The sequence below is a fragment of the Pseudophryne corroboree genome, chromosome 11 (assembly GCF_028390025.1).
Source record: "Pseudophryne corroboree isolate aPseCor3 chromosome 11, aPseCor3.hap2, whole genome shotgun sequence".
Taxonomy (NCBI): domain Eukaryota; kingdom Metazoa; phylum Chordata; class Amphibia; order Anura; family Myobatrachidae; genus Pseudophryne; species Pseudophryne corroboree.
In genome coordinates this window covers 297,655,520-297,677,648 of record NC_086454.1, presented here as the reverse complement: position 1 = coordinate 297,677,648, position 22,129 = coordinate 297,655,520, and the positions used below count along the sequence as shown (strand labels likewise).

The 22,129-nt window shown below is 48.6% G+C and overlaps 1 protein-coding gene across 1 annotated transcript in view; it reads right to left on the bottom strand.

The window, feature by feature from the left end:
- CHMP1A (charged multivesicular body protein 1A) overlaps nucleotides 1-22,129 on the bottom strand; it is a 65,784-nt gene that overhangs the window by 20,092 nt on the left and 23,563 nt on the right. Inside the window, exons 2-3 of the mRNA XM_063945502.1 lie at nucleotides 13,838-13,857; nucleotides 13,682-13,759 (exon numbers count right to left, since the gene is read on the bottom strand). Coding sequence (XP_063801572.1) covers nucleotides 13,682-13,759; nucleotides 13,838-13,857 — 98 coding nt within the window. The remainder of the gene's footprint in view (nucleotides 1-13,681; nucleotides 13,760-13,837; nucleotides 13,858-22,129) is intronic.

The following is a 22,129-nucleotide window of genomic DNA, read 5'->3' as shown; positions in this document are numbered from 1 at the left end:
TAGTCCACGGCTGTGGCTACCTCTGTGTCGTCAGTCACTCGTCATCCATAAGTATACTAGTATCCATCCATCTCCATTGTTTACCTGAGGTGCCTTTTAGTTGTGCCTATTAAAATATGGAGAACAAAAATGTTGAGGTTCCAAAAATAGGGAAAGATCAAGATCCACTTCCACCTCGTGCTGAAGCTGCTGCCACTAGTCATGGCCGAGACGATGAAATTCCATTAACGTCGTCTGCCAAGGCCGATGCCCAATGTCATAGTACAGAGCATGTAAAATTCAAAACACAAAATATCAGTAAAAAAAGGACTCAAAAATCTAAAATAAAATCGTCGGAGGAGAAGCGTAAACTTGCCAATATGCCATTTACCACACGGAGTGGCAAGGAACGGCTGAGGCCCTGGCCTATGTTCATGGCTAGTGGTTCAGCTTCACATGAGGATGGAAGCACTCAGCCTCTCGCTAGAAAAATGAAAAGACTTAAGCTGGCAAAAGCACAGCAAAGAACTGTGCGTTCTTCGAAATCCCAAATCCACAAGGAGAGTCCAATTGTGTCGGTTGCGATGCCTGACCTTCCCAACACTGGACGTGAAGAGCATGCGCCTTCCACCATTTGCACGCCCCCTGCAAGTGCTGGAAGGAGCACCCGCAGTCCAGTTCCTGATAGTCAGATTGAAGATGTCAGTGTTGAAGTACACCAGGATGAGGAGGATATGGGTGTTGCTGGCGCTGGGGAGGAAATTGACAAGGAGGATTCTGATGGTGAGGTGGTTTGTTTAAGTCAGGCACCCGGGGAGACACCTGTTGTCCGTGGGAGGAATATGGCCGTTGACATGCCTGGTGAAAATACCAAAAAAATCAGCTCTTCGGTGTGGAAGTATTTCAACAGAAATGCGGACAACAGGTGTCAAGCCATGTGTTGCCTTTGTCAAGCTGTAATAAGTAGGGGTAAGGATGTTAACCACCTCGGAACATCCTCCCTTATACGTCACCTGCAGCGCATTCATCATAAGTCAGTGACAAGTTCAAAAACTTTGGGCGACAGCGGAAGCAGTCCACTGACCAGTAAATCCCTTCCTCTTGTAACCAAGCTCACGCAAACCACCCCACCAACTCCCTCAGTGTCAATTTCCTCCTTCCCCAGGAATGCCAATAGTCCTGCAGGCCATGTCACTGGCAATACTGACGAGTCCTCTCCTGCCTGGGATTCCTCCGATGCATCCTTGCGTGTAACGCCTACTGCTGCTGGCGCTGCTGTTGTTGCTGCTGGGAGTCGATGGTCATCCCAGAGGGGAAGTCGTAAGACGACTTTTACTACTTCCACCAAGCAATTGACTGTCCAACAGTCCTTTGCGAGGAAGATGAAATATCACAGCAGTCATACTGCTGCAAAGCGGATAACTGAGGCCTTGGCATCCTGGGCGGTGAGAAACGTGGTTCCGGTATCCATCATTACTGCAGAGCCAACTATAGACTTGATTGAGGTACTGTGTCCCCGGTACCAAATACCATCTAGGTTCCATTTCTCTAGGCAGGCGATACCGAAAATGTACACAGACCTCAGAAAAAGACTCACCAGTGTCCTAAAAAATGCAGTTGTACCCAATGTCCACTTAACCACGGACATGTGGACAAGTGGAGCAGGGCAGACTGAGGACTATATGACTGTGACAGCCCACTGGGTAGATGTATTGACTCCCGCCGCAAGAACAGCAGCGGCGGCACCAGTAGCAGCATCTCGCAAACGCCAACTCTTTCCTAGGCAGGCTACGCTTTGTATCACCGCTTTCCAGAATACGCACACAGCTAAAAACCTCTTACGGCAACTGAGGAAGATCATCGCAGAATGGCTTACCCCAATTGGGCTCTCCTGTGGATTTGTGGCATCGGACAACGCCAGCAACATTGTGTGTGCATTAAATATGGGCAAATTCCAGCACGTCCCATGTTTTGCACATACCTTGAATTTGGTGGTGCAGAATTATTTAAAAAACGACAGGGGCGTGCAAGAGATGCTGTCGGTGGCCAGAAGAATTGCGGGACACTTTCGGCGTACAGGCACCACGTACAGAAGACTGGAGCAACACCAAAAACGCCTGAACCTGCCCTGCCATCATCTGAAGCAAGAAGTGGTAACGAGGTGGAATTCAACCCTCTATATGCTTCAGAGGTTGGAGGAGCAGCAAAAGGCCATTCAAGCCTATACAACTGACCACGATATAGGAGGTGGAATGCACCTGTCTCAAGCGCAGTGGAGAATGATTTCAAGGTTGTGCAAGGTTCTGCAACCTTTTGAACTTGCCACACGTGAAGTCAGTTCAGACACTGCCAGCCTGAGTCAGGTCATTCCCCTCATCAGGCTTTTGCAGAAGAAGCTGGAGACATTGAAGGAGGAGCTAACACTGAGCGATTCCGCTAGGCATGTGGGACTTGTGGATGGAGCCCTTAATTCGCTTAACAAGGATTCACGGGTGGTCAATCTGTTGAAATCAGAGCACTACATTTTGGCCACCGTGCTCGATCCTAGATTTAAAACCTACGTTGTATCTCTCTTTCCGGCAGACACAAGTCTGCAGGGGTTCAAAGAACTGCTGGTGAGAAAATTGTCAAGTCAAGCGGAACGCGACCTGTCAACATCTCCTCCTTCACATTCTCCCGCAACTGGGGGTGCGAGGAAAAGGCTCAGAATTCCGAGCCCACCCGCTGGCGGTGATGCAGGGCAGTCTGGAGCGACTGCTGATGCTGACATCTGGTCCGGACTGAAAGACCTGACAACGATTACGGACATGTCGTCTACTGTCACTGCATATGATTCTCTCACCATTGAAAGAATGGTGGAGGATTATATGAGTGACCGCATCCAAGTAGGCACGTCAGACAGTCCGTACGTATACTGGCAGGAAAAAGAGGCAATTTGGAGGCCCTTGCACAAACTGGCTTTATTCTACCTAAGTTGCCCTCCCACAAGTGTGTACTCCGAAAGAGTGTTTAGTGCCGCCGCTCACCTTGTCAGCAATCGGCGTACGAGGTTACTTCCAGAAAATGTGGAGAAGATGATGTTCATCAAAATGAATTATAATCAATTCCTCCATGGAGACATTCACCAGCAGCAATTGCCTCCACAAAGTACACAGGGAGCTGTGATGGTGGATTCCAGTGGGGACGAATTGATAATCTGTGAGGAGGGGGATGTACACGGTGATGAATCAGAGGATGATGAGGTGGACATCTTGCCTCTGTAGAGCCAGTTTGTGCAAGGAGAGATTAATTGCTTCTTTTTTGGTGGGGGTCCAAACCAACCCGTCATTTCAGTCACAGTCGTGTGGCAGACCCTGTCACTGAAATGATGGGTTGGTTAAAGTGTGCATGTCCTGTTTATACAACATAAGGGTGGGTGGGAGGGCCCAAGGACAATTCCATCTTGCACCTCTTTTTTCTTTCATTTTTCTTTGCGTCATGTGCTGTTTGGGGAGTGTTTTTTGGAAGGGCCATCCTGCGTGACACTGCAGTGCCACTCATAGATGGGCCAGGTGTTTGTGTCGGCCACTAGGGTCGCTTATCTTAGTCACACAGCTACCTCATTGCGCCTCTTTTTTTTCTTCTTTGCGTCATGTGCTGTTTGGGGAGTATTTTTTGGAAGGGCCATCCTGCGTGACACTGCAGTGCCACTCCTAGATGGGCCAGGTGTTTGTGTCGGCCACTAGGGTCACTTATCTTAGTCACACAGCTACCTCATTGCGCCTCTTTTTTTCTTCTTTGCGTCATGTGCTGTTTCGGGAGTATTTTTTGGAAGGGCCATCCGGCCTGACACTGCAGTGCCACTCCTAGATGGGCCAGGTGTTTGTGTCGGCCACTAGGGTCGCTGAGCTTAGTCACACAGCTACCTCATTGCGCCTCTTTTTTTCTTTGCGTCATGTGCTGTTTGGGGAGTGTTTTTTGGAAGGGCCATCCTGCGTGACACTGCAGTGCCACTCCTAGATGGGCCAGGTGTTTGTGTCGGCCACTTGGGTCGCTGAGCTTAGTCATCCAGCGACCTCTGTGCAAATTTTAGGACAAAAAATAATATTGTGAGGTGTTCAGAATAGACTGAAAATGAGTGGAAATTATGGTTATTGAGGTTAATAATACTTTGGGATCAAAATGACCCCCAAATTCTATGATTTAAGCTGTTTTTTAGGGTTTTTTGAAAAAACACCCGAATCCAAAACACACCCGAATCCGACAAAAAAAATTCGGTGAGGTTTTGCCAAAACGCGTTCGAACCCAAAACACGGCCACGGAACCGAACCCAAAACCAAAACACAAAACCCGAAAAATTTCCGGTGCACATCTCTAATTCCTACTAATGTTATTGCATCTCCCACCTGCGTCTGTACCAGAGAGAACTTGTTAGTCCTCTTCTGAGACAAGAAGGTATGCTCAGGGGCAACTGATGAGGTCATTGCCTTGGTGCTATATCTATTGCGCATTTTCCTAACGAATAGCGCCATATCAGTTTGCCGGTAGTTTTGCTAAATATATTCAGTGGGTGCAGGGAGTGCACTCATTACAGCTACACCAATGGGTATTGCCTGAGACTGACCTCACTGATCGCCAATTAGCCTCTTGCTGGGAAAATCCCGATTCCCCTTCCTTAGCATAAATCTGAGAGTACATGGTTACTTTATAGAATGCAACACACAACTTGTTATATTTCTAACTCCCTCTGTGATCCTGGTTAGACATCCTTGGGTCTATCTATCCTTGAGCCACGCGAGTTAAATTTACTAAGCGAAGGTTTTGCTGGAGTTTTAAAACCCCTGCACATCACAGGCAAATTGAAGCACCAAACCACTGAATTTACCGTTTTGGTGGGATATTGTAAACCAGCGATGTTTATCTGTTATAAGCTGGGTACACTACATGATTTTTTTGAACGATGTAGACGATAACATCACATCATTCCGACAAATGTCCAGTGTGTATGCATAGTATCATTAATGATGCGCACTCCCGCGGGTCGTTAACGATATTCCCTATCGTCCGAACATGCAGGTCAATCTGCCGATATAGTCAGAAACTGCATGTTCGAGGATGTGGCAGGATGACGTCACTGAACGTTATCGTTAAGTGTGTATGCACTCTCTCGTTTGCCTGGGAGTTCAAGGGAAAACAATGACTATATCACTTATGGAGCATATTGTCTAGTGGGTACCCGTCTTAAGGGCAGCATCTTATTAGCCGTGGTAATTTACCGTGGTTAACTGATCCCCTGGGGGCTATCCAAGTAGCCCCAAAAAGCCAACAGTTATTGTGAACATGTTTTCACCTTCCGGAGGCAGGAAAAAAAAAAAATCCATGATAACGAGACCTATCAGCTCTGTTTTTTCACACAAACACATAGGTCTGGGAACTTACCACAGATCCTGTGTGGTTACAGGAGAAAATAGTAAATTTTACATGCAAAAAACAAAACAAAAACAGGGATTAATTGGATAGGGAGAGGGAAAAAACAAAACAAAAACAAAAAAAAACTTGAGAACGTAAAAAAATAAAAAATAAAAAAAAGATAGCAAAAAGCCCGTTTTCCACTGCTGGAAAATTTTCAGGGCTAATAGGATACCCTGCAAAGTGTCATAAAACAGCCAAGAGTGAAATCAAGTACATGTATAACGAGGGCAATTATTACGTATAAGGAGGTAGATACTGTAACACTGAAAATTCTTAGGAGACAAATACACTGCTCAAAAAAATAAAGGGAACACTAAAATAACACATCCTAGATCTGAATGAATGAATGAAATATTCTTATTAAATACTTTGTTCTTTACATAGTTGAATGTGCTGACAACAAAATCACACAAAAATGATCAATGGAAATCAAATTTATTAACCCATGGAGGTCTGGATTTAGAGTCACACTCAAAATTAAAGTGGAAAAACATACTACAGGCTGATCCAACTTTGATGTAATGTCCTTAAAACAAGTCAAAATGAGGCTCAGTAGTGTGTGTGGCCTCCACGTGCCTGTATGACCACCCTACAATGCCTGGGCATACTCCTGATGAGGTGGCGGATGGTCTCCTGAGGGATCTCCTCCCAGACCTGGACTACAGCATCCGCCAACTCCTGGACAGTCTGTGGCCTTGGTGGATGGAGCGAGACATGATGTCCCAGATGTGCTCAATTGGATTCAGGTCTGGGGAACGTGCGGGCCAGTCCATAGCATCAATGCCTTCGTCTTGCAGGAACTGCTGACACACTCCAGCCACATGAAGTCTAGCATTGTCTTCCATTAGGAGGAACCAGCATATGGTCTGACAAGGGGTCTGAGGATCTCATCTCGGTACCTAATGGTAGTCAGGCTACCTCTGGCGAGCACATGGAGGGCTGTGCGGCCCCCCAAAGAAATGCCACCCCACACCATTACTGACCCACTGCCAAACCTGTCATGCTGGAGAATGTTGCAGGCAGCAGAACGTTCTCCTTGGCGTCTCCAGACTCTGTCACATGTGCTCATTGTGAACCTGCTTTCATCTGTGAAGAGCACAGGGCGCCAGTGGCGAATTTGCCAATCTTGGTGTTCTCTGGCAAATGCCAAACGTCCTGCACGGTGTTGGGCTGTAAGCACAACCCCCACCTGTGGACGTCGCGCCCTCATACCACCCTCATGGAGTCTGTTTCTGATAGTTTGAGTAGACATATGCACATTTGTGGCTTGCTGGAGGTAATTTTGCAGGGCTCTGGCAGTGCTCCTCCTGTTCCTCCTTGCACAAAGGCGGAGGTAGCGGTCCTGCTGCTGGGTTGTTGCCCTCCTACGCCCTCCTCCACGTCTCCTGATGTACTGGCCTGTCTCCTGGTAGCGCCTCCATGCTCTGGATACTACGCTGACAGACACAGCAAACCTTCTTGCCACAGCTCGCATTGATGTGCCATCCTGGATGAGCTGCACTACCTGTGCCACTTATGTGGGTTGTAGACTCCGTCTCATGCTACCACTAGAGTGAAAGCACCGCCAGCTTTCAAAAGTGACCAAAACATCAGCCAGAAAGCATAGGAGCCGAGAAGTGGTCTGTGGTCACCACCTGCAGAACAACTCCTTTATTGGGGGGGTCTTGCTAATTGCCTATAATTCCGACCTGTTGTCTATTCCATTTGCACAACAGCATGTGAAATTGATTGTCAATCAGTGTTGCTTCCTAAGTGGACAGTTTGATTTCACAGAAGTGTGATTGACTTGGAGTTACATTGTGTTGTTTAAGTGTTCCCTTTATTTTTTTGAGCAGTGTACTATTTATTAATATATTGGTGTGAAAATGATTGTTCCATTTCAGAAAGAGCAATATTATTTAGTAATTATATTAAACGGGTAATACAAATGAATTGCTAAACTACAAAAAAATAAAATTATGCTTTGTAAATATGCCCCACGATTTGTAATCCACTTTACATAGAGAACCACAGGCTGGGTTGCACAACATATACTCGTTACTTCTATACAATACCTGTTCCATAGGATCACAAATCCAACTGATAAATACTGAGTTTTCCTTGATGAGTTCTATGATTTGTACTGTAATACTGTATAATACAGCTTTATAAAGCATATTTGTGCTGTACTACCGACCCCCACACACAAACATAAACCCTTTTTTTCCTCTTCTACATCCCTTTCTACGACTCAAGGGACATAAAAGAAAAAAAAATAAGATTTTAAACCTACCGGTAAATCTTTTTCTCATAGTCCGTAGAGGATGCTGGGACTCCGTAAAGACCATGGGGATAGACGGGCTCCGCAGGAGATATGGGCACTTTAAGAAAGACTTTGGATATGGGTGTGCACTGGCTCCTACCTCTATGCCCCTCCTCCAGACCTCAGTTAGAGAAACTGTGCTCAGAGGAGACGGACAGTACGAGGAAAGGATTTTTGTTAATCTAAGGGCAAGATTCATTCCAGCCACACCAGTCACACCGTATAACTTGGGATATACTATCTAGTTAACAGTATGAAAAACAACATATCATCGGTCCAAAACCGATGAAACTATACCATAACCCTTATGTAAGCAATAACTATATACAAGTCTTGCAGAAGTAGTCCACACTTGGGACGGGCGCCCAGCATCCTCTACGGACTACGAGAAAAAGATTTACCGGTAGGTTTAAAATCTTATTTTCTCTAACGTCCTAGAGGATGCTGGGACTCCGTAAGGACCATGGGGATTATACCAAAGCTCCCAAAAGGGCGGGAGAGTGCGGATGACTCTGCAGCACCGATTGAGCAAACAGGAGGTCCTCCTCAGCCAGGGTATCAAACTTATAGAACTTTGCAAAGGTGTTTGACCCCGACCAAGTAGCAGCTCGGCACAGCTGTAGTGCCGAGACCCCTCGGGCAGCCGCCCAAGACGAGCCCACCTTCCTAGTGGAATGGGCCTGAACCGATTTTGGTAACGGCAATCCTGCCGTAGAATGCGCCTGCTGAATCGTGTTACAGAACCAGCGAGCAATAGTCTGCTTTGAAGCAGGGCCGCCAACCTTGTTGGCTGCATACAGGACAAACAGTGCTTCTGTTTTTCTGATCCTAGCCGTTCTGGCCACGTAAATTTTCAAAGCCCTGACCAGATCAAGGGACTCGGAATCCTCCAAGTCACGTGTAGCCACAGGCACGACAATAGGTTGGTTCATATGAAAGGATGAGACCACCTTAGGTAGGAATTGAGGACGGGTCCGCAATTCCGCTCTATCCATATGGAAAACCAGATAAAAGCTCCTATGTGATAAAGCCGCTAATTCCGAAACTCGCCTTGCCGAAGCTAAGGCTAACAACATGACCACCTTCCAAGTGAGATATTTCAACTCCACTGTTTTAAGTGGTTTAAACCAATGTGACTTAAGGAAACTTAACACCACGTTAAGGTCCCAAGGCGCCACCGGAGGTACAAAAGGAGGCTGAATATGCAGTACTCCCTTCACAAAAGTCTGTACTTCAGGTAGAGAGGCCAATTCCTTTTGAAAGAAAATGGATAAGGCCGAAATCTGAACTTTAATGGAGCCTAATTTTAGGCCCAAATTCACTCCAGTTTGTAGGAAGTGAAGAAAACGGCCTAGATGGAATTCTTCCGTAGGAGCATTCCTGGCCTCACACCAAGAAACATATTTTCTCCATATTCGGTGATAATGTTTAGATGTCACGTCCTTCCTAGCCTTTATTAGCGTAGGAATGACCTCATCCGGAATACCTTTTTCCGCTAGGATCCGGCGTTCAACCGCCATGCCGTCAAACGCAGCCGCGGTAAGTCTTGGAACAGACAGGGACCCTGTTGCAACAGGTCCTGTCTTAGAGGAAGAAGCCACGGATCTTCTGTGAGCATTTTCTGCAGATCCAGATACCAGGTCCTTCGTGGCCAATCCGGAACAATGAGTATTGTTCTCACTCTTTTTCTTATTATTCTCAACACCTTGGGTATGAGAGGAAGAGGAGGAAATACATAGACCGACTGGAACACCCACGGTGTCACTAGGGCGTCCACAGCTACCACCTGAGGGTCTCTTGACCTGGCGCAATACCTTTGTAGCATTTTGTTGAGACAGGACGCCATCATGTCTATTTGGGGCAGTCCCCACCGACTTGCAATCTGTGCGAAGACTTCCTGATGAAGTCCCCACTCTCCCGGATGCAGGTCGTGTCTGCTGAGGAAGTCTGCTTCCCAGTTGTCCACTCCCGGAATGAACACTGCTGACAGTGCGCTTACATGATTCTCCGCCCAGCGAAGAATTCTGGTGGCTTCCGCCATTGCCACTCTGCTCCTTGTGCCGCCTTGGCGGTTTACATGAGCTACTGCGGTGACGTTGTCTGACTGCATCAGAACCGGTTGGTTGCGAAGTAAGGTCTCTGCTTGACATAGGGCGTTGTATATGGCCTTTAGTTCCAAGATGTTGATGTGAATACAAGTCTCTTGACTTGACCAAAGACCTTGGAAATTTCTTCCCTGTGTGACTGCTCCCCAACCTCGGAGGCTCGCGTCCCTGGTCACCAGGATCCAGTCCTGAATGCCGAACCTGCGGCCCTCTAGAAGGTGAGCACTCTGCAGCCACCACAGGAGAGATACTCTGGCCCTGGGGGATAGGGTGATCAACTGATGAATCTGTAGATGTGATCCGGACCACTTGCCCAGTAGGTCACATTGTAAAGTCCTCGCATTGAACCTGCCGAAGGGAATGGCTTCGTATGATGCCACCATCTTTCCCAGGACTCGAGTTCAGTGATGCACTGAGACCTGTCTTGGTTTCAATAGGTTCCTGACCAGAGTCATGAGTTCCTGGGCCTTTTCTATCAGGAGATAAACCCTTTTCTGGTCCTTGTCCAGAATCATGCCCAAGAAAGTCAGACGAGTCGTAGGAACCAACTGCGACTTCGGGATATTGAGAATCCAGCTGTGTTGCTGTAACACTTTCAGTGAAAGTGATACGTTGTTTAGCAACTGCTCTCTTGATCTCGCCTTTATGAGGAGATCGTCCAAGTACGGGATAATTGTGACACCTTGCTTCCGCAGGAGCACCATCATTTCCGCCATTACCTTGGTGAAAATTCTCGGGGCCGTGGAAAAACCAAACGGCAACGTCTGAAATTGGTAATGACAATCCTGTACCGCAAATCTGAGGTACGCCTGATGAGGTGGATAAATGGGATCATGAAGGTATGCATCCTTTATGTCCAGGGATACCATAAAATCCCCCCCTTCCAGGCTGGCGATGACCGCTCTTAGCGATTCCATCTTGAACTTGAACCTCTTCAAGTATAGGTTCAGGGATTTTATATTTAATATGCGTCTGACCGAACTGTCCGGTTTCGGGACTACAAACCGGGTCGAGTAATATCCCCTTCCTTGTTGTATCAGGGGTACTTTGACCACCACCTGTTGAAGACACAATTTGTGAATTGCATTTAACACTGTCTCCCTTTCCTGGGGAGAAGATCGTAGGGCCGATGTGAAAAACCGGCGAGGAGGCACCTCTTCGAATTCCAGCTTGTAACCCTGAGAAACAATTTCTATTGCCCAGGGATCCACCTGTGAGTGAACCCAGATGTGGCTGAAAACGCGAAGACGTGCCCCCACTGGGGCGGACTCCTCCAGTGGAGCCCCAGCGTCATGCGGTGGATTTTGTAGAGGCCGGGGAGGACTTCTGTTCCTGTGAACTAGCTGAGTTGTGCAGCTTCTTTCCTCTGCCCCTACCTCTGGCAAGAAAGGACGCACCTCGCACTTTCTTGTTTTTGTGAGATCGAAAGTACTGCAATTGATAATGCGGTGCTCTCTAAGGCTGTGAGGGAATATAAGGCAAAAAATTTGATTTACCAGCTGTAGCTGTGGAGACCAGGTCCGAGAGACCATCCCCAAACAATTCCTCACCCCTGTAAGGTAAAACCTCCATATGCCTTTTTGAGTCGGCATCACCTGTCCATTGCCGGGTCCATAGGATTCTTCTAGCAGAAATCGACATAGCGTTTATTCTAGAGCCCAGTAGACTAATGTCTCTTTGAGCATCTCTCATATATAGGGCAGCATCTTTTATATGCCCCAGGGTCAATAAAACAGTATCCTTATCTAGGGTATCAATCTCCTCTGATAAGTGCCACTACCGCACTACAGACCCAGGCCGACGCGATTGCCGGTCTGAGTAAGGTACCTGAATGTGTGTAAATGGACTTCAGGGTAACCTCCTGCTTGTGGTCAGCAGAATCCTTGAGGGTAGCCGTATCCTGGGATGGCAGCGCTACCCTTCTTGGATAAGCGTGTTAATGCTTTGTCCACCCTAGGGGAGGATTCCCATCGTACCCTGTCCGTTGGCGGGAAAGGATACGCCATAAGAATCCTTTTGGAAATCTGCAGTTTTTTGTCTGGAGAATCCCAAGCTTTTTCACATAACTCGTTCAGCTCGTGTGAGGGGGAAAGGTTACCTCAGGTTTCTTTTCCTTATACATATCTTGTCAGGGACAGGGGGTTCCTCTGATGTGCAAAACATCTTTTATTGCCATAATCATATATCGAATAGATTTAGCCAATTTTGGCTGTAACTTTGCATCATCGTAGTCGACACTGGAGTCAGAATCCGTGTCGGTATCTGTGTCAACTATTTGGGATAGTGGGCGCTTTTGAGACCCCGACGGTCCCTGCGCCATAGGATCAGACATGGGTTGACACCCTGACTGTCCCATAGCTTCAGCTTTGTCTAATCTTTTGTGCAATGAGTTTACACTAGCATTTAAAACATTCCACATATCCATCCAGTCAGTCAGGTGCCGGCGCTGTCGACGGCGACACCACATTCATTTTCTCGCGCTCCTCTCTAATATAGCCTTCTCCCTCAGACATGTTGACACACACGTACCGACACACCACACACTCAGGGAATGCTCTTTCTGAAGACAGCTCCCCCACAAGGCCCTTTGGAGAGACAGAGAGAGAGTATGCCAGGACACACCCCAGCGCTATATGACCCAGGAAGAAACACAGTAATTTAATGTTTAACCAGTAGCGCTGTTGTATATTATCTGCGCCAAATTATGTGCCCCCCCTCTCTTTTCAAACCCTCTTGTCTACCGTGGTATAAGCAGGGGAGAGTCCGGGGAGCTTCCTCTCAGCGGTGCTGTGGAGAAAAAATGGCGCTGGCGAGTGCTGAGGGAGAAGCCCCGCCCCCTCGGCGGCGGGCTTCTGTCCCGCTCAAATAGTGTAAAATTGGCGGGGGCTCTTACATATATACAGTGTCCAGCTGTATATATGTCCTTTTTTGCCAAATAAGAGGTTTACCTGCTGCCCAGGGCGCCCCCCCCAGCGCCCTGCACCCTTACAGTGACTGTCGTATGTGAGGTGTATGGGAGCAATGGCGCACAGCTGCAGTGCTGTGCGTTACCTCAGTGAAGATCAAGGAGTCTTCTGCCGCCTCTGAAGTCTACTTTTCTTCTCATACTCACCCGGCTTCTATCTTCCGGCTCTGCGAGGGGGACGGCGGCGCGGCTCTGAGACGGACGGCGAGGGTGAGATCCTGCGTACCAATCCCTCTGGAGCTAATGGTGTCCAGTAGCCTAAGAAGTAGAGCCTTTCAACTCACAGAAGTAGGTCTGCTTCTCTCCCCTCAGTCCCTCGATGCAGGGAGTCTGTTGCCAGCAGGCTCCCTGAAAATAAAAAAACCTAACAAATATACTTTCTGTCAGGAAGCTCAGGAGAGCTTCCTGAAAAGCACCCAGTCTCCTCTGGGCACAGTAGTAAACCGAGGTCTGGAGGAGGGGCATAGAGGGAGGAGCCAGTGCACACCCAGATCCAAAGTCTTTCTTAAAGTGCCCATGTCTCCTGCGGAGCCCGTCTATCCCCATGGTCCTTACGGAGTCCTAGAATCCTCTAGGACGTTAGAGAAAAAAGGAAAAGACAACAGAACAACGATGTGCCAGTACAAAGATACCTTTATCTACTCTGTTCGGCTTCTCTTGCGGCAGCTCCAAAACTCTCCTTAAAAGATCTTGTTTAATAATAGAATGTCATGTTATGGCAAGTTCTCAGTAATTTGGCTAGCAGGGGGCACTGCTCTACTGGCGTTATGGATACTTGTTTTTGCCCCAAATAGACAAAATGTCTTTCGAGCTAACAAATGCAGCAATCCATACAAAGTGAAGCACGCATCCCTGCCCTTTCATAACAGCCAGGGTCACCTTTTTCACTTTGGCGTTCTCAGTATTGGAATCCTTCTCTGCCTTCTTGGCCAGCTTCTCCAGCTGCTTGGCTGTGAACTGAAAATACATCACAAGTCAACAAACAAGGTCACGATGAATATAAATGGACAAGACTGAGCTACGACAGGTACTCACCTTTAACTGAAATAATGTGTCTGTAAAACAAACAGGAGACAACATGTTAGTACTCTGATAAACTTGCTTACACAATTAAGGACAATGCGGGACATTTAGGAAAATCAGTGCTCAGCAAAAGGGGGCGGTGTAATCCATAGCAACCGCAGTCTCTCTAGCACAGTACAGAAAATAAAAGCTAACGTCTAATTGGCCGCCATGACATTTTTTAGCACAACCGTTCTCATGAATGCTCCTCAGTGAACCAATTGCAGAAAACCCTAAGCAACCCTGCATTTATGAACCAATCACATAATCAATAATAAACAATTAGCAGACGTTCTCATCAATTGCAATTCAATGTCGTATTAAAGAGCTATAAACATTATATACAGTTGTGCTCATAAGTTTACATACCCTAGCAAAATTTGTGATTTTCTGGCCATTTGTCAAATATGAATGACAACTCACAAACTTTTCTTTCACTCATGGTTAGTGGTTGGGTGATGCCATTTATTGTCAAACAACTGTGTTTACTCTTTTTAAATCCTAACGACAACAGAAACTACCCAAATGACCCTGATCAAAAGTTTACATACCCTGGAGATTTTGGCCTGATAACATGCACACAAGTTGACACAAATGGGTTTGAATGGCTACTAAAGGTAACCATCCTCACCTGTGATCTGTTTGCTTGTAATCAGTGTGTGTGTGTGTGTGTGTGTGTGTGTGTGTGTGTGTGTGTGTGTATAAAAGGTCAGTGAGTTTCTGGACTCCTGAAAGACCCTTGCATCTTTCATCCAGTGCTGCACTGACATGTCTGGATACTGAGTCATGGGGAAAGCAAAAGAATTGTCAAAGGATTTGCAGGAAAAGGTAATTTAACTGTATAAAACAGGAAAGGGATATAATAAGAATTTACTTACCGATAATTCTATTTCTCGTAGTCCGTAGTGGATGCTGGGAACTCCGTAAGGACCATGGGGAATAGCGGCTCCGCAGGAGACTGGGCACAAAAGTAAAAGCTTTAGGACTACCTGGTGTGCACTGGCTCCTCCCACTATGACCCTCCTCCAAGCCTCAGTTAGGATACTGTGCCCGGACGAGCGTACACAATAAGGAAGGATTATGAATCCCGGGTAAGACTCATACCAGCCACACCAATCACACCGTACAACCTGTGATCTGAACCCAGTTAACAGCATGATAACAGAGGAGCCTCTGAAAAGATGGCTCACAACAATAATAACCCGATTTTTGTAACAATAACTATGTACAAGTATTGCAGACAATCCGCACTTGGGATGGGCGCCCAGCATCCACTACGGACTACGAGAAATAGAATTATCGGTAAGTAAATTCTTATTTTCTCTGACGTCCTAGTGGATGCTGGGAACTCCGTAAGGACCATGGGGATTATACCAAAGCTCCCAAACGGGCGGGAGAGTGCGGATGACTCTGCAGCACCGAATGAGAGAACTCAAGGTCCTCCTCAGCCAGGGTATCAAATTTGTAGAATTTAGCAAACGTGTTTGCCCCTGACCAGGTAGCTGCTCGGCAAAGTTGTAAAGCCGAGACCCCTCGGGCAGCCGCCCAAGATGAGCCCACCTTCCTTGTGAAATGGGCTTTTACAGATTTTGGCTGTGGCAGGCCTGCCACAGAATGTGCAAGCTGAATTGTACTACAAATCCAACGAGCAATAGTTTGCTTAGAAGCAGGAGCACCCAGCTTGTTGGGTGCATACAGGATAAAGAGCGAGTCAGATTTCCTGACTCCAGCCGTCCTGGAAACATATATTTTCAGGGCCCTGACTACGTCCAGCAACTTGGAGTCCTCCAAGTCCCTAGTAGCCGCAGGTACCACAATAGGCTGGTTCAAGTGAAACGCTGAAACCACCTTAGGGAGAAATTGAGGACGAGTCCTCAATTCTGCCCTGTCCGTATGAAAAATTAGGTAAGGGCTTTTATAGGATAAAGCCGCCAATTCTGAGACACGCCTGGCTGAAGCCAGGGCTAACAGCATTACCACTTTCCAAGTGAGATATTTTAAGTCTACAGTGGAGAGTGGTTCAAACCAATGTGATTTTAGGAACCCCAAAACTACATTGAGATCCCAAGGTGCCACTGGAGGCACAAAAGGAGGCTGTATATGCAGTACCCCCTTGACAAACGTCTGAACTTCAGGAACTGAAGCCAGTTCTTTCTGGAAGAAAATCGACAGGGCCGAAATTTGAACCTTAATGGACCCTAATTTTAGGCCCATAGACAGTCCTGTTTGCAGGAAATGCAGGAAACGACCCAGTTGAAATTCCTCTGTAGGGGCCTTCCTGGCCTCGCACCACGCAACATATTTACGCCAAATACGGTGATAATGCTGTACGGTTACATCCTTCCTGGCTTTGATCAGGGTAGGGATGACTTCATCCGGAATGCCTTTTTCCTTTAGGATCCGGCGTTCAACCGCCATGCCGTCAAACGCAGCAAGTCTTGGAACAGACAGGGTCCCTGCTGGAGCAGGTCCTTTCTTAGAGGTAGAGGCCACGGGTCCTCTGTGAGCATCTCTTGAAGTTCCGGGTACCAAGTCCTTCTTGGCCAATCCGGAGCCAGGAGTATAGTCCTTACTCCTCTCCTTCTTATGATTCTCAGTACCTTGGGTATGAGAGGCAGAGGAGGGAACACATACACTGACTGGTACACCCACGGTGTTACCAGAGCGTCCACAGCTATTGCCTGAGGGTCCCTTGACCTGGCGCAATACCGGTCTAGTTTTTTGTTGAGGCGGGACGCCATCATGTCCACCTTTGGTTTTTCCCAACGGTTCACAATCATGTGGAAGACTTCTGGGTGAAGTCCCCACTCCCCCGGGTGGAGGTCGTGTCTGCTGAGGAAGTCTGCTTCCCAGTTGTCCACTCCCGGAATGAACACTGCTGACAGTGCTATCACATGATTTTCCGCCCAGCGGAGAATCCTTGCAACTTCTGTCATTGCCCTCCTGCTTCTCGTGCCGCCCTGTCTGTTTACGTGGGCGACTGCCGTGATGTTGTCTGACTGGATCAGCACCGGCTGACCTTGAAGCAGAGGTCTTGCTAGGCTTAGAGCATTGTAGATGGCCCTTAGCTCCAGGATATTTATGTGAAGTAATGTCTCCAGGCTTGACCACAAGCCCTGGAAATTTCTTCCCTGTGTGACTGCTCCCCAGCCTCTCAGGCTGGCATCCGTGGTCACCAGGACCCAGTCCTGAATGCTGAATCTGCGGCCCTCTAGAAGATGAGCACTCTGCAACCACCACAGGAGAGACACCCTTGTCCTTGGTGACAAGATTATCCGCTGATGCATCTGAAGATGCGACCCGGACCATTTGTCTAGCAGATCCCACTGGAAGGTTCTTGCGTGGAATCTGCCGAATGGGATTGCTTCGTAAGAAGCCACCATCTTTCCCAGGACACTTGTGCATTGATGCACTGAGACTTGGCCTGGTTTTAGGAGATTTCTGACTAGTTCGGATAACTCCCTGGCTTTCTCCTCCGGGAGAAACACCTTTTTCTGGACTGTGTCCAGGATCATCCCTAGGAATAGAAGTCGTGTCGTCGGGATCAGCTGTGATTTTGGAATATTGAGAATCCAACCGTGCTGGCGCAGCACTATCTGAGATAGTGCTACCCCGACTTCCAACTGTTCCCAGGAGATCGTTCAAGTAAGGGATAACTAAAACTCCCTTCCTTCGAAGGAGTATCATCATTTCGGCCATTACCTTGGTAAAGACCCGGGGTGCCGTGGACAATCTAAACGGCAGCGTCTGAAACTGATAGTGACAGTTCTGTACCACAAACCTGAGGTACCCTTGGTGAGAAGGGTAAATTGGGACATGTAGGTAAGCATCTTTGATGTCCAGAGACACCATATAGTCCCCTTCTTCCAGGTTTGCAATCACTGTTCTGAGTGACTCCATCTTGAATTTGAACCTTTGTATGTAAGTGTTCAAGGATTTTAGGTTTAAAATTGGTCTCACCGAGCCGTCCGGCTTCGGTACCACAAATAGTGTGGAATAGTACCCCTTTCCCTGTTGTAGGAGGGGTACCTTGATCATCACCTGCTGGGAATACAGCTTGTGAATGGCTTCCAATACTGCCTCCCTGTCTGAGGGAGACGTCGGTAAAGCAGACTTTAGAAAACGGCGAGGGGGAGACGTCTCGAATTCCAATTTGTACCCCTGAGATACCACTTGAAGGATCCAGGGGTCCACTTGCGAGTGGGCCCACTGCGCACTGAACTTCTTGAGACGGGCCCCCACCGTGCCTGAGTCCGCTTGTAAAGCCCCAGCGTCATGCTGAGGACTTTGCGGAGGCGGGAGAGGGCTTTTGTTCCTGGGAACTGGCTGTTTGTTGCAGCCTTTTCCCTCTCCCTCTGCCACGGGGCAGAAATGAGGCGCCTTTTGCCCGCTTGCCCTTATGGGGCCGAAAGGACTGCGCCTGATAATACGGCGTCTTCTTAGGTTGAGAAGCTACCTGGGGTAAAAATGTGGATTTTCCAGCAGTTGCCGTGGCTACCAGGTCTGATAGACCTACCCCAAATAACTCCTCCCCCTTATAAGGCAATACTTCCATGTGCCTTTTAGAATCCGCATCGCCTGACCACTGCCGCGTCCATAAACCTCTTCTTGCAGAAATGGACAGCGCGCTAACTCTTGATGCCAGTCGGCAAATATCCCTCTGTGCATCACGCATATATAGAAATGCATCCTTCAAATGCTCTATAGTCAGTAATATACTGTCCCTATCTAGGGTATCAATATTTTCAGTCAGGGAATCTGACCACGCCAGGCCCGCACTGCACATCCAGGCTGAGGCGATTGCTGGTCGCAGTATAACACCCGTGTGAGAGTATATACATTTTAGGATATTCTCCAGCTTTCTATCGGCAGGTTCCTTTAGGGCGGCCGTATCAGGAGAGGGTAGTGCTACCTGTTTAGACAAGCGTGTGAGCGCTTTATCCACCCTAGGGGGTGTTTCCCAACGTGCCCTATCCTCTGGCGGGAAAGGGTACGATGCCAATAACCTTTTAGGAATTATCAGGTTTTTATCGGGGGAAACCCACGCCTCATCACACACTTCATTTAATTCCTCGGATACAGGAAAAACTACAGGCAGTTTTTTCTCTCGTAAAGAGCTGACACTATCACGCAATTCCTTCCATAAGCTCATCCACTCAGGTGTCGACTCCCTAGGGGGTGACAACTGTATAATAGGCAATTGCTCCGCCTCCATCTCATTTTCCTCCTCAAACATGTCGACACAATCGTACCGACACACCGCACACACACAGGGAATGCTCTGATAGAGGACAGGACCCCACTAGCCCTTTGGGGAGACAGAGGGAGAGTATGCCAGCACACACCAGAGCGCTATATATAGACAGGAATACCACTATAAAATGTGCTTTTCCCTTTATAGCTGCTGTTAGTATCAAAACTGCGCCAAATTAGTGCCCCCCTCTCTTTTTTACCCTTTTCTGTAGTGCAGGACTGCAGGGGAGAGTCAGGGAGACGTCCTTCCAGCGGAGCTGTGATGGAAAATGGCGCCCGTGTGCTGAGGAGATAGGCTCCGCCCCCTTCTCGGCGGCCTTTTCTCCCGCTTTTTAGGTGAGTTCTGGCAGGGGTTAAAATACATCCATATAGCCCTGGGGGTTATATGTGGTGTATTTATGCCAGCCAAGGTGTTTTACATTGCTGCTCAGGGCGCCCCCCCCTAGCGCCCTGCACCCTCAGTGACCGGAGTGTGAAGTGTGCCTGAGTAACAATGGCGCACAGCTGCAGTGCTGTGCGCTACCTTGTTGAAGACTGATGTCTTCTGCCGCCGATTTTTCCGGACCTCTTCTTGCTTCTGGCTCTGTAAGGGGGCCGGCGGCGCGGCTCTGGGACCGAGCTCCGAGGCTGGGCCTGTGTTCGGTCCCTCTGGAGCTAATGGTGTCCAGTAGCCTAAGAAGCTCAATCCACTCTGCACGCAGGTGAGTTCGCTTCTTCTCCCCTTAGTCCCTCGATGCAGTGAGCCTGTTGCCAGCAGGTCTCACTGAAAATAAAAAACCTAAACTAAAACTTTCACTAAGAAGCTCAGGAGAGCCCCTAGTGTGCACCCTTCTCGGCCGGGCACAAAAATCTAACTGAGGCTTGGAGGAGGGTCATAGGGGGAGGAGCCAGTGCACACCAGGTAGTTCTAAAGCTTTTACTTTTGTGCCCAGTCTCCTGCGGAGCCGCTATTCCCCATGGTCCTTACGGAGTTCCCAGCATCCACTAGGACGTCAGAGAAAAAAAGATATCCAAGCAATTGAGAATGCCAATCAGCAGTGTTCAAACTCTAATTAAGAAGTGGAAAATTAGGTATTCTGTGGAAACCAAATCACGCTCAGGTAGGCCAACAAAAATTTCAGCAACGGGGTGTGGCCTGGCTGGCAAGCTGGACGGCTGTTGTTTGTGAGGAGCTCCAGGCCTCTGTCTATAAAACGGCCATAAACAGCCTTGTTTCAGCCGTTATTTGATACACATCACCTGCTGCCTCTTGCCCTGGTCCCCCCTGTAATTGGTGTTTCGGGTCCCGGAGCCGGGGGGGGGGGGGGCCTCCTGCCTCCCTGCGGGTTGGGGCCTGCGCGCCTGTCTGAAGCCGGGGACTAAATTTCAGCTGGGACCCGGACAGGGTGGACCCCGCCGCGGACATCATATTGCTTCCCGCAAAGACTCACCCTGGCTGCAGCCTCCATTTATGCCCGGCTCCCTTTCGCAACCTGACTGCGGCTTTCAGGAGCGCTGGAGGGACCTCCGAAGCTGACCGGCGGGCTCCGTGGCCGGGTGAGTGTTCCCGTCCAGTGCCGCGCGGAGTGTAGTAGCCGCGGGTCTCCATGAGCATGCGAGCGGCTCAGCCGCCTCATTACATCAGACGGGGCTTGCTCTCCTCTGCCCTCCTCTCCCGGCGCCGCAGTTCTCCAGGCAGCTAGCATATCTGGGACCTCGCTGGGGATAAACCTGGCCTCATTAGGACGCCGGCGGCCATATTTGTTCAGGGCCAGGAAAACTGCTGAGGGATGCAGAAGACGGTGGGGGAGGTGGGGTGCCCTGGCTTCTGGCTGGTCCGTGGCCGGGACCCACCACCCACTGGGCCCTGCCTCAAGTTCCCCTGCAGGTATTGAATAGTAGTTATATGCAGTGGGGATCAGTTTGAAGGCGTGAATTGGCACATCTCTGTGCTCTGTGGCCACCTGTGTCTGTCCCCCCACTCTCTCATCCCGGGAAGCTGACTCACATCAGACGGAGATCGGGGGGGACCCCCCAGAGATCGCTTCCCTAATACTGGGGGAACCCCTATTATGTCTCTGCCTTGCCCTGGCTGTCTGGTCTTGTTTCACCTATGATAACTGAAGCTGGAGCTCCATCTACTGGCGGATTCTGTTGTTTGATTTCAGCTGCCTGAGTGAACCTATTTTTCCTACAATGTGATCAATGGAAACGTGCCCTGGGTCCTGGGACCTTCTCTCACCGCTATTTATGTCATAATCGCTGCAGCGTATTTTTCCTACTACCGGGACTTTTCTAGTTCTGTAATGCAGTGATCTTATTAGGTCAATCTACCCATATTTCCCACCATGCCCAGAGGTAACAAAAAGCAACATGGAGCTGACCTGGGCCAGAGCCTAAAAAAGTTTGCTTACTCGAATACTAAGTCACCGGGCGCGGGAGCTCCCTCGCTACCTGATATTTCGGATTCTGAAGACTCAGATCACTCCCCGTTGACTCGGAAAGACCTACATATGCTTTTCCGCGAGATTCAGGAGACGAGGAAATCCATGCACACGGCGATTGCCTCTCTTAAGGCCGACGTTACAGACCTTGGAGACAGAACGGACCACTTAGAGTCTGAAATGGATGAAGTGGTCACCTTCCAACAAGGCATGGGTGACGAAATTCAGGGCCTAAAACAGGAGATGCAGGTAATCCTGGAGCGTCAAGAGGATCAAGACAATAGGGCGCGACGTAACAATCTTCGCGTCAGAGGGGTCCCGGAGGACGTCGATATGACATCCCTGCACGATTACCTTAAGAAGTTGTTTGTGCACCTCTCGCCTTCACTTCCAGAAGACCAACTTTTATTGGATCGGGCCCATAGGGCTCTCCGCCCTCGCTCCCAAGATTCGGCTCAACTTAGGGACGTTATTCTTCGTTGCCATTATTATACGACCAAGGAGGACATTCTTAGAGAGGCCCGGAAGCTCTCCAAACTGGAATTCTTGGGGCACTCTCTCCAAATATTTCAGGATATTGCTCCCGCCA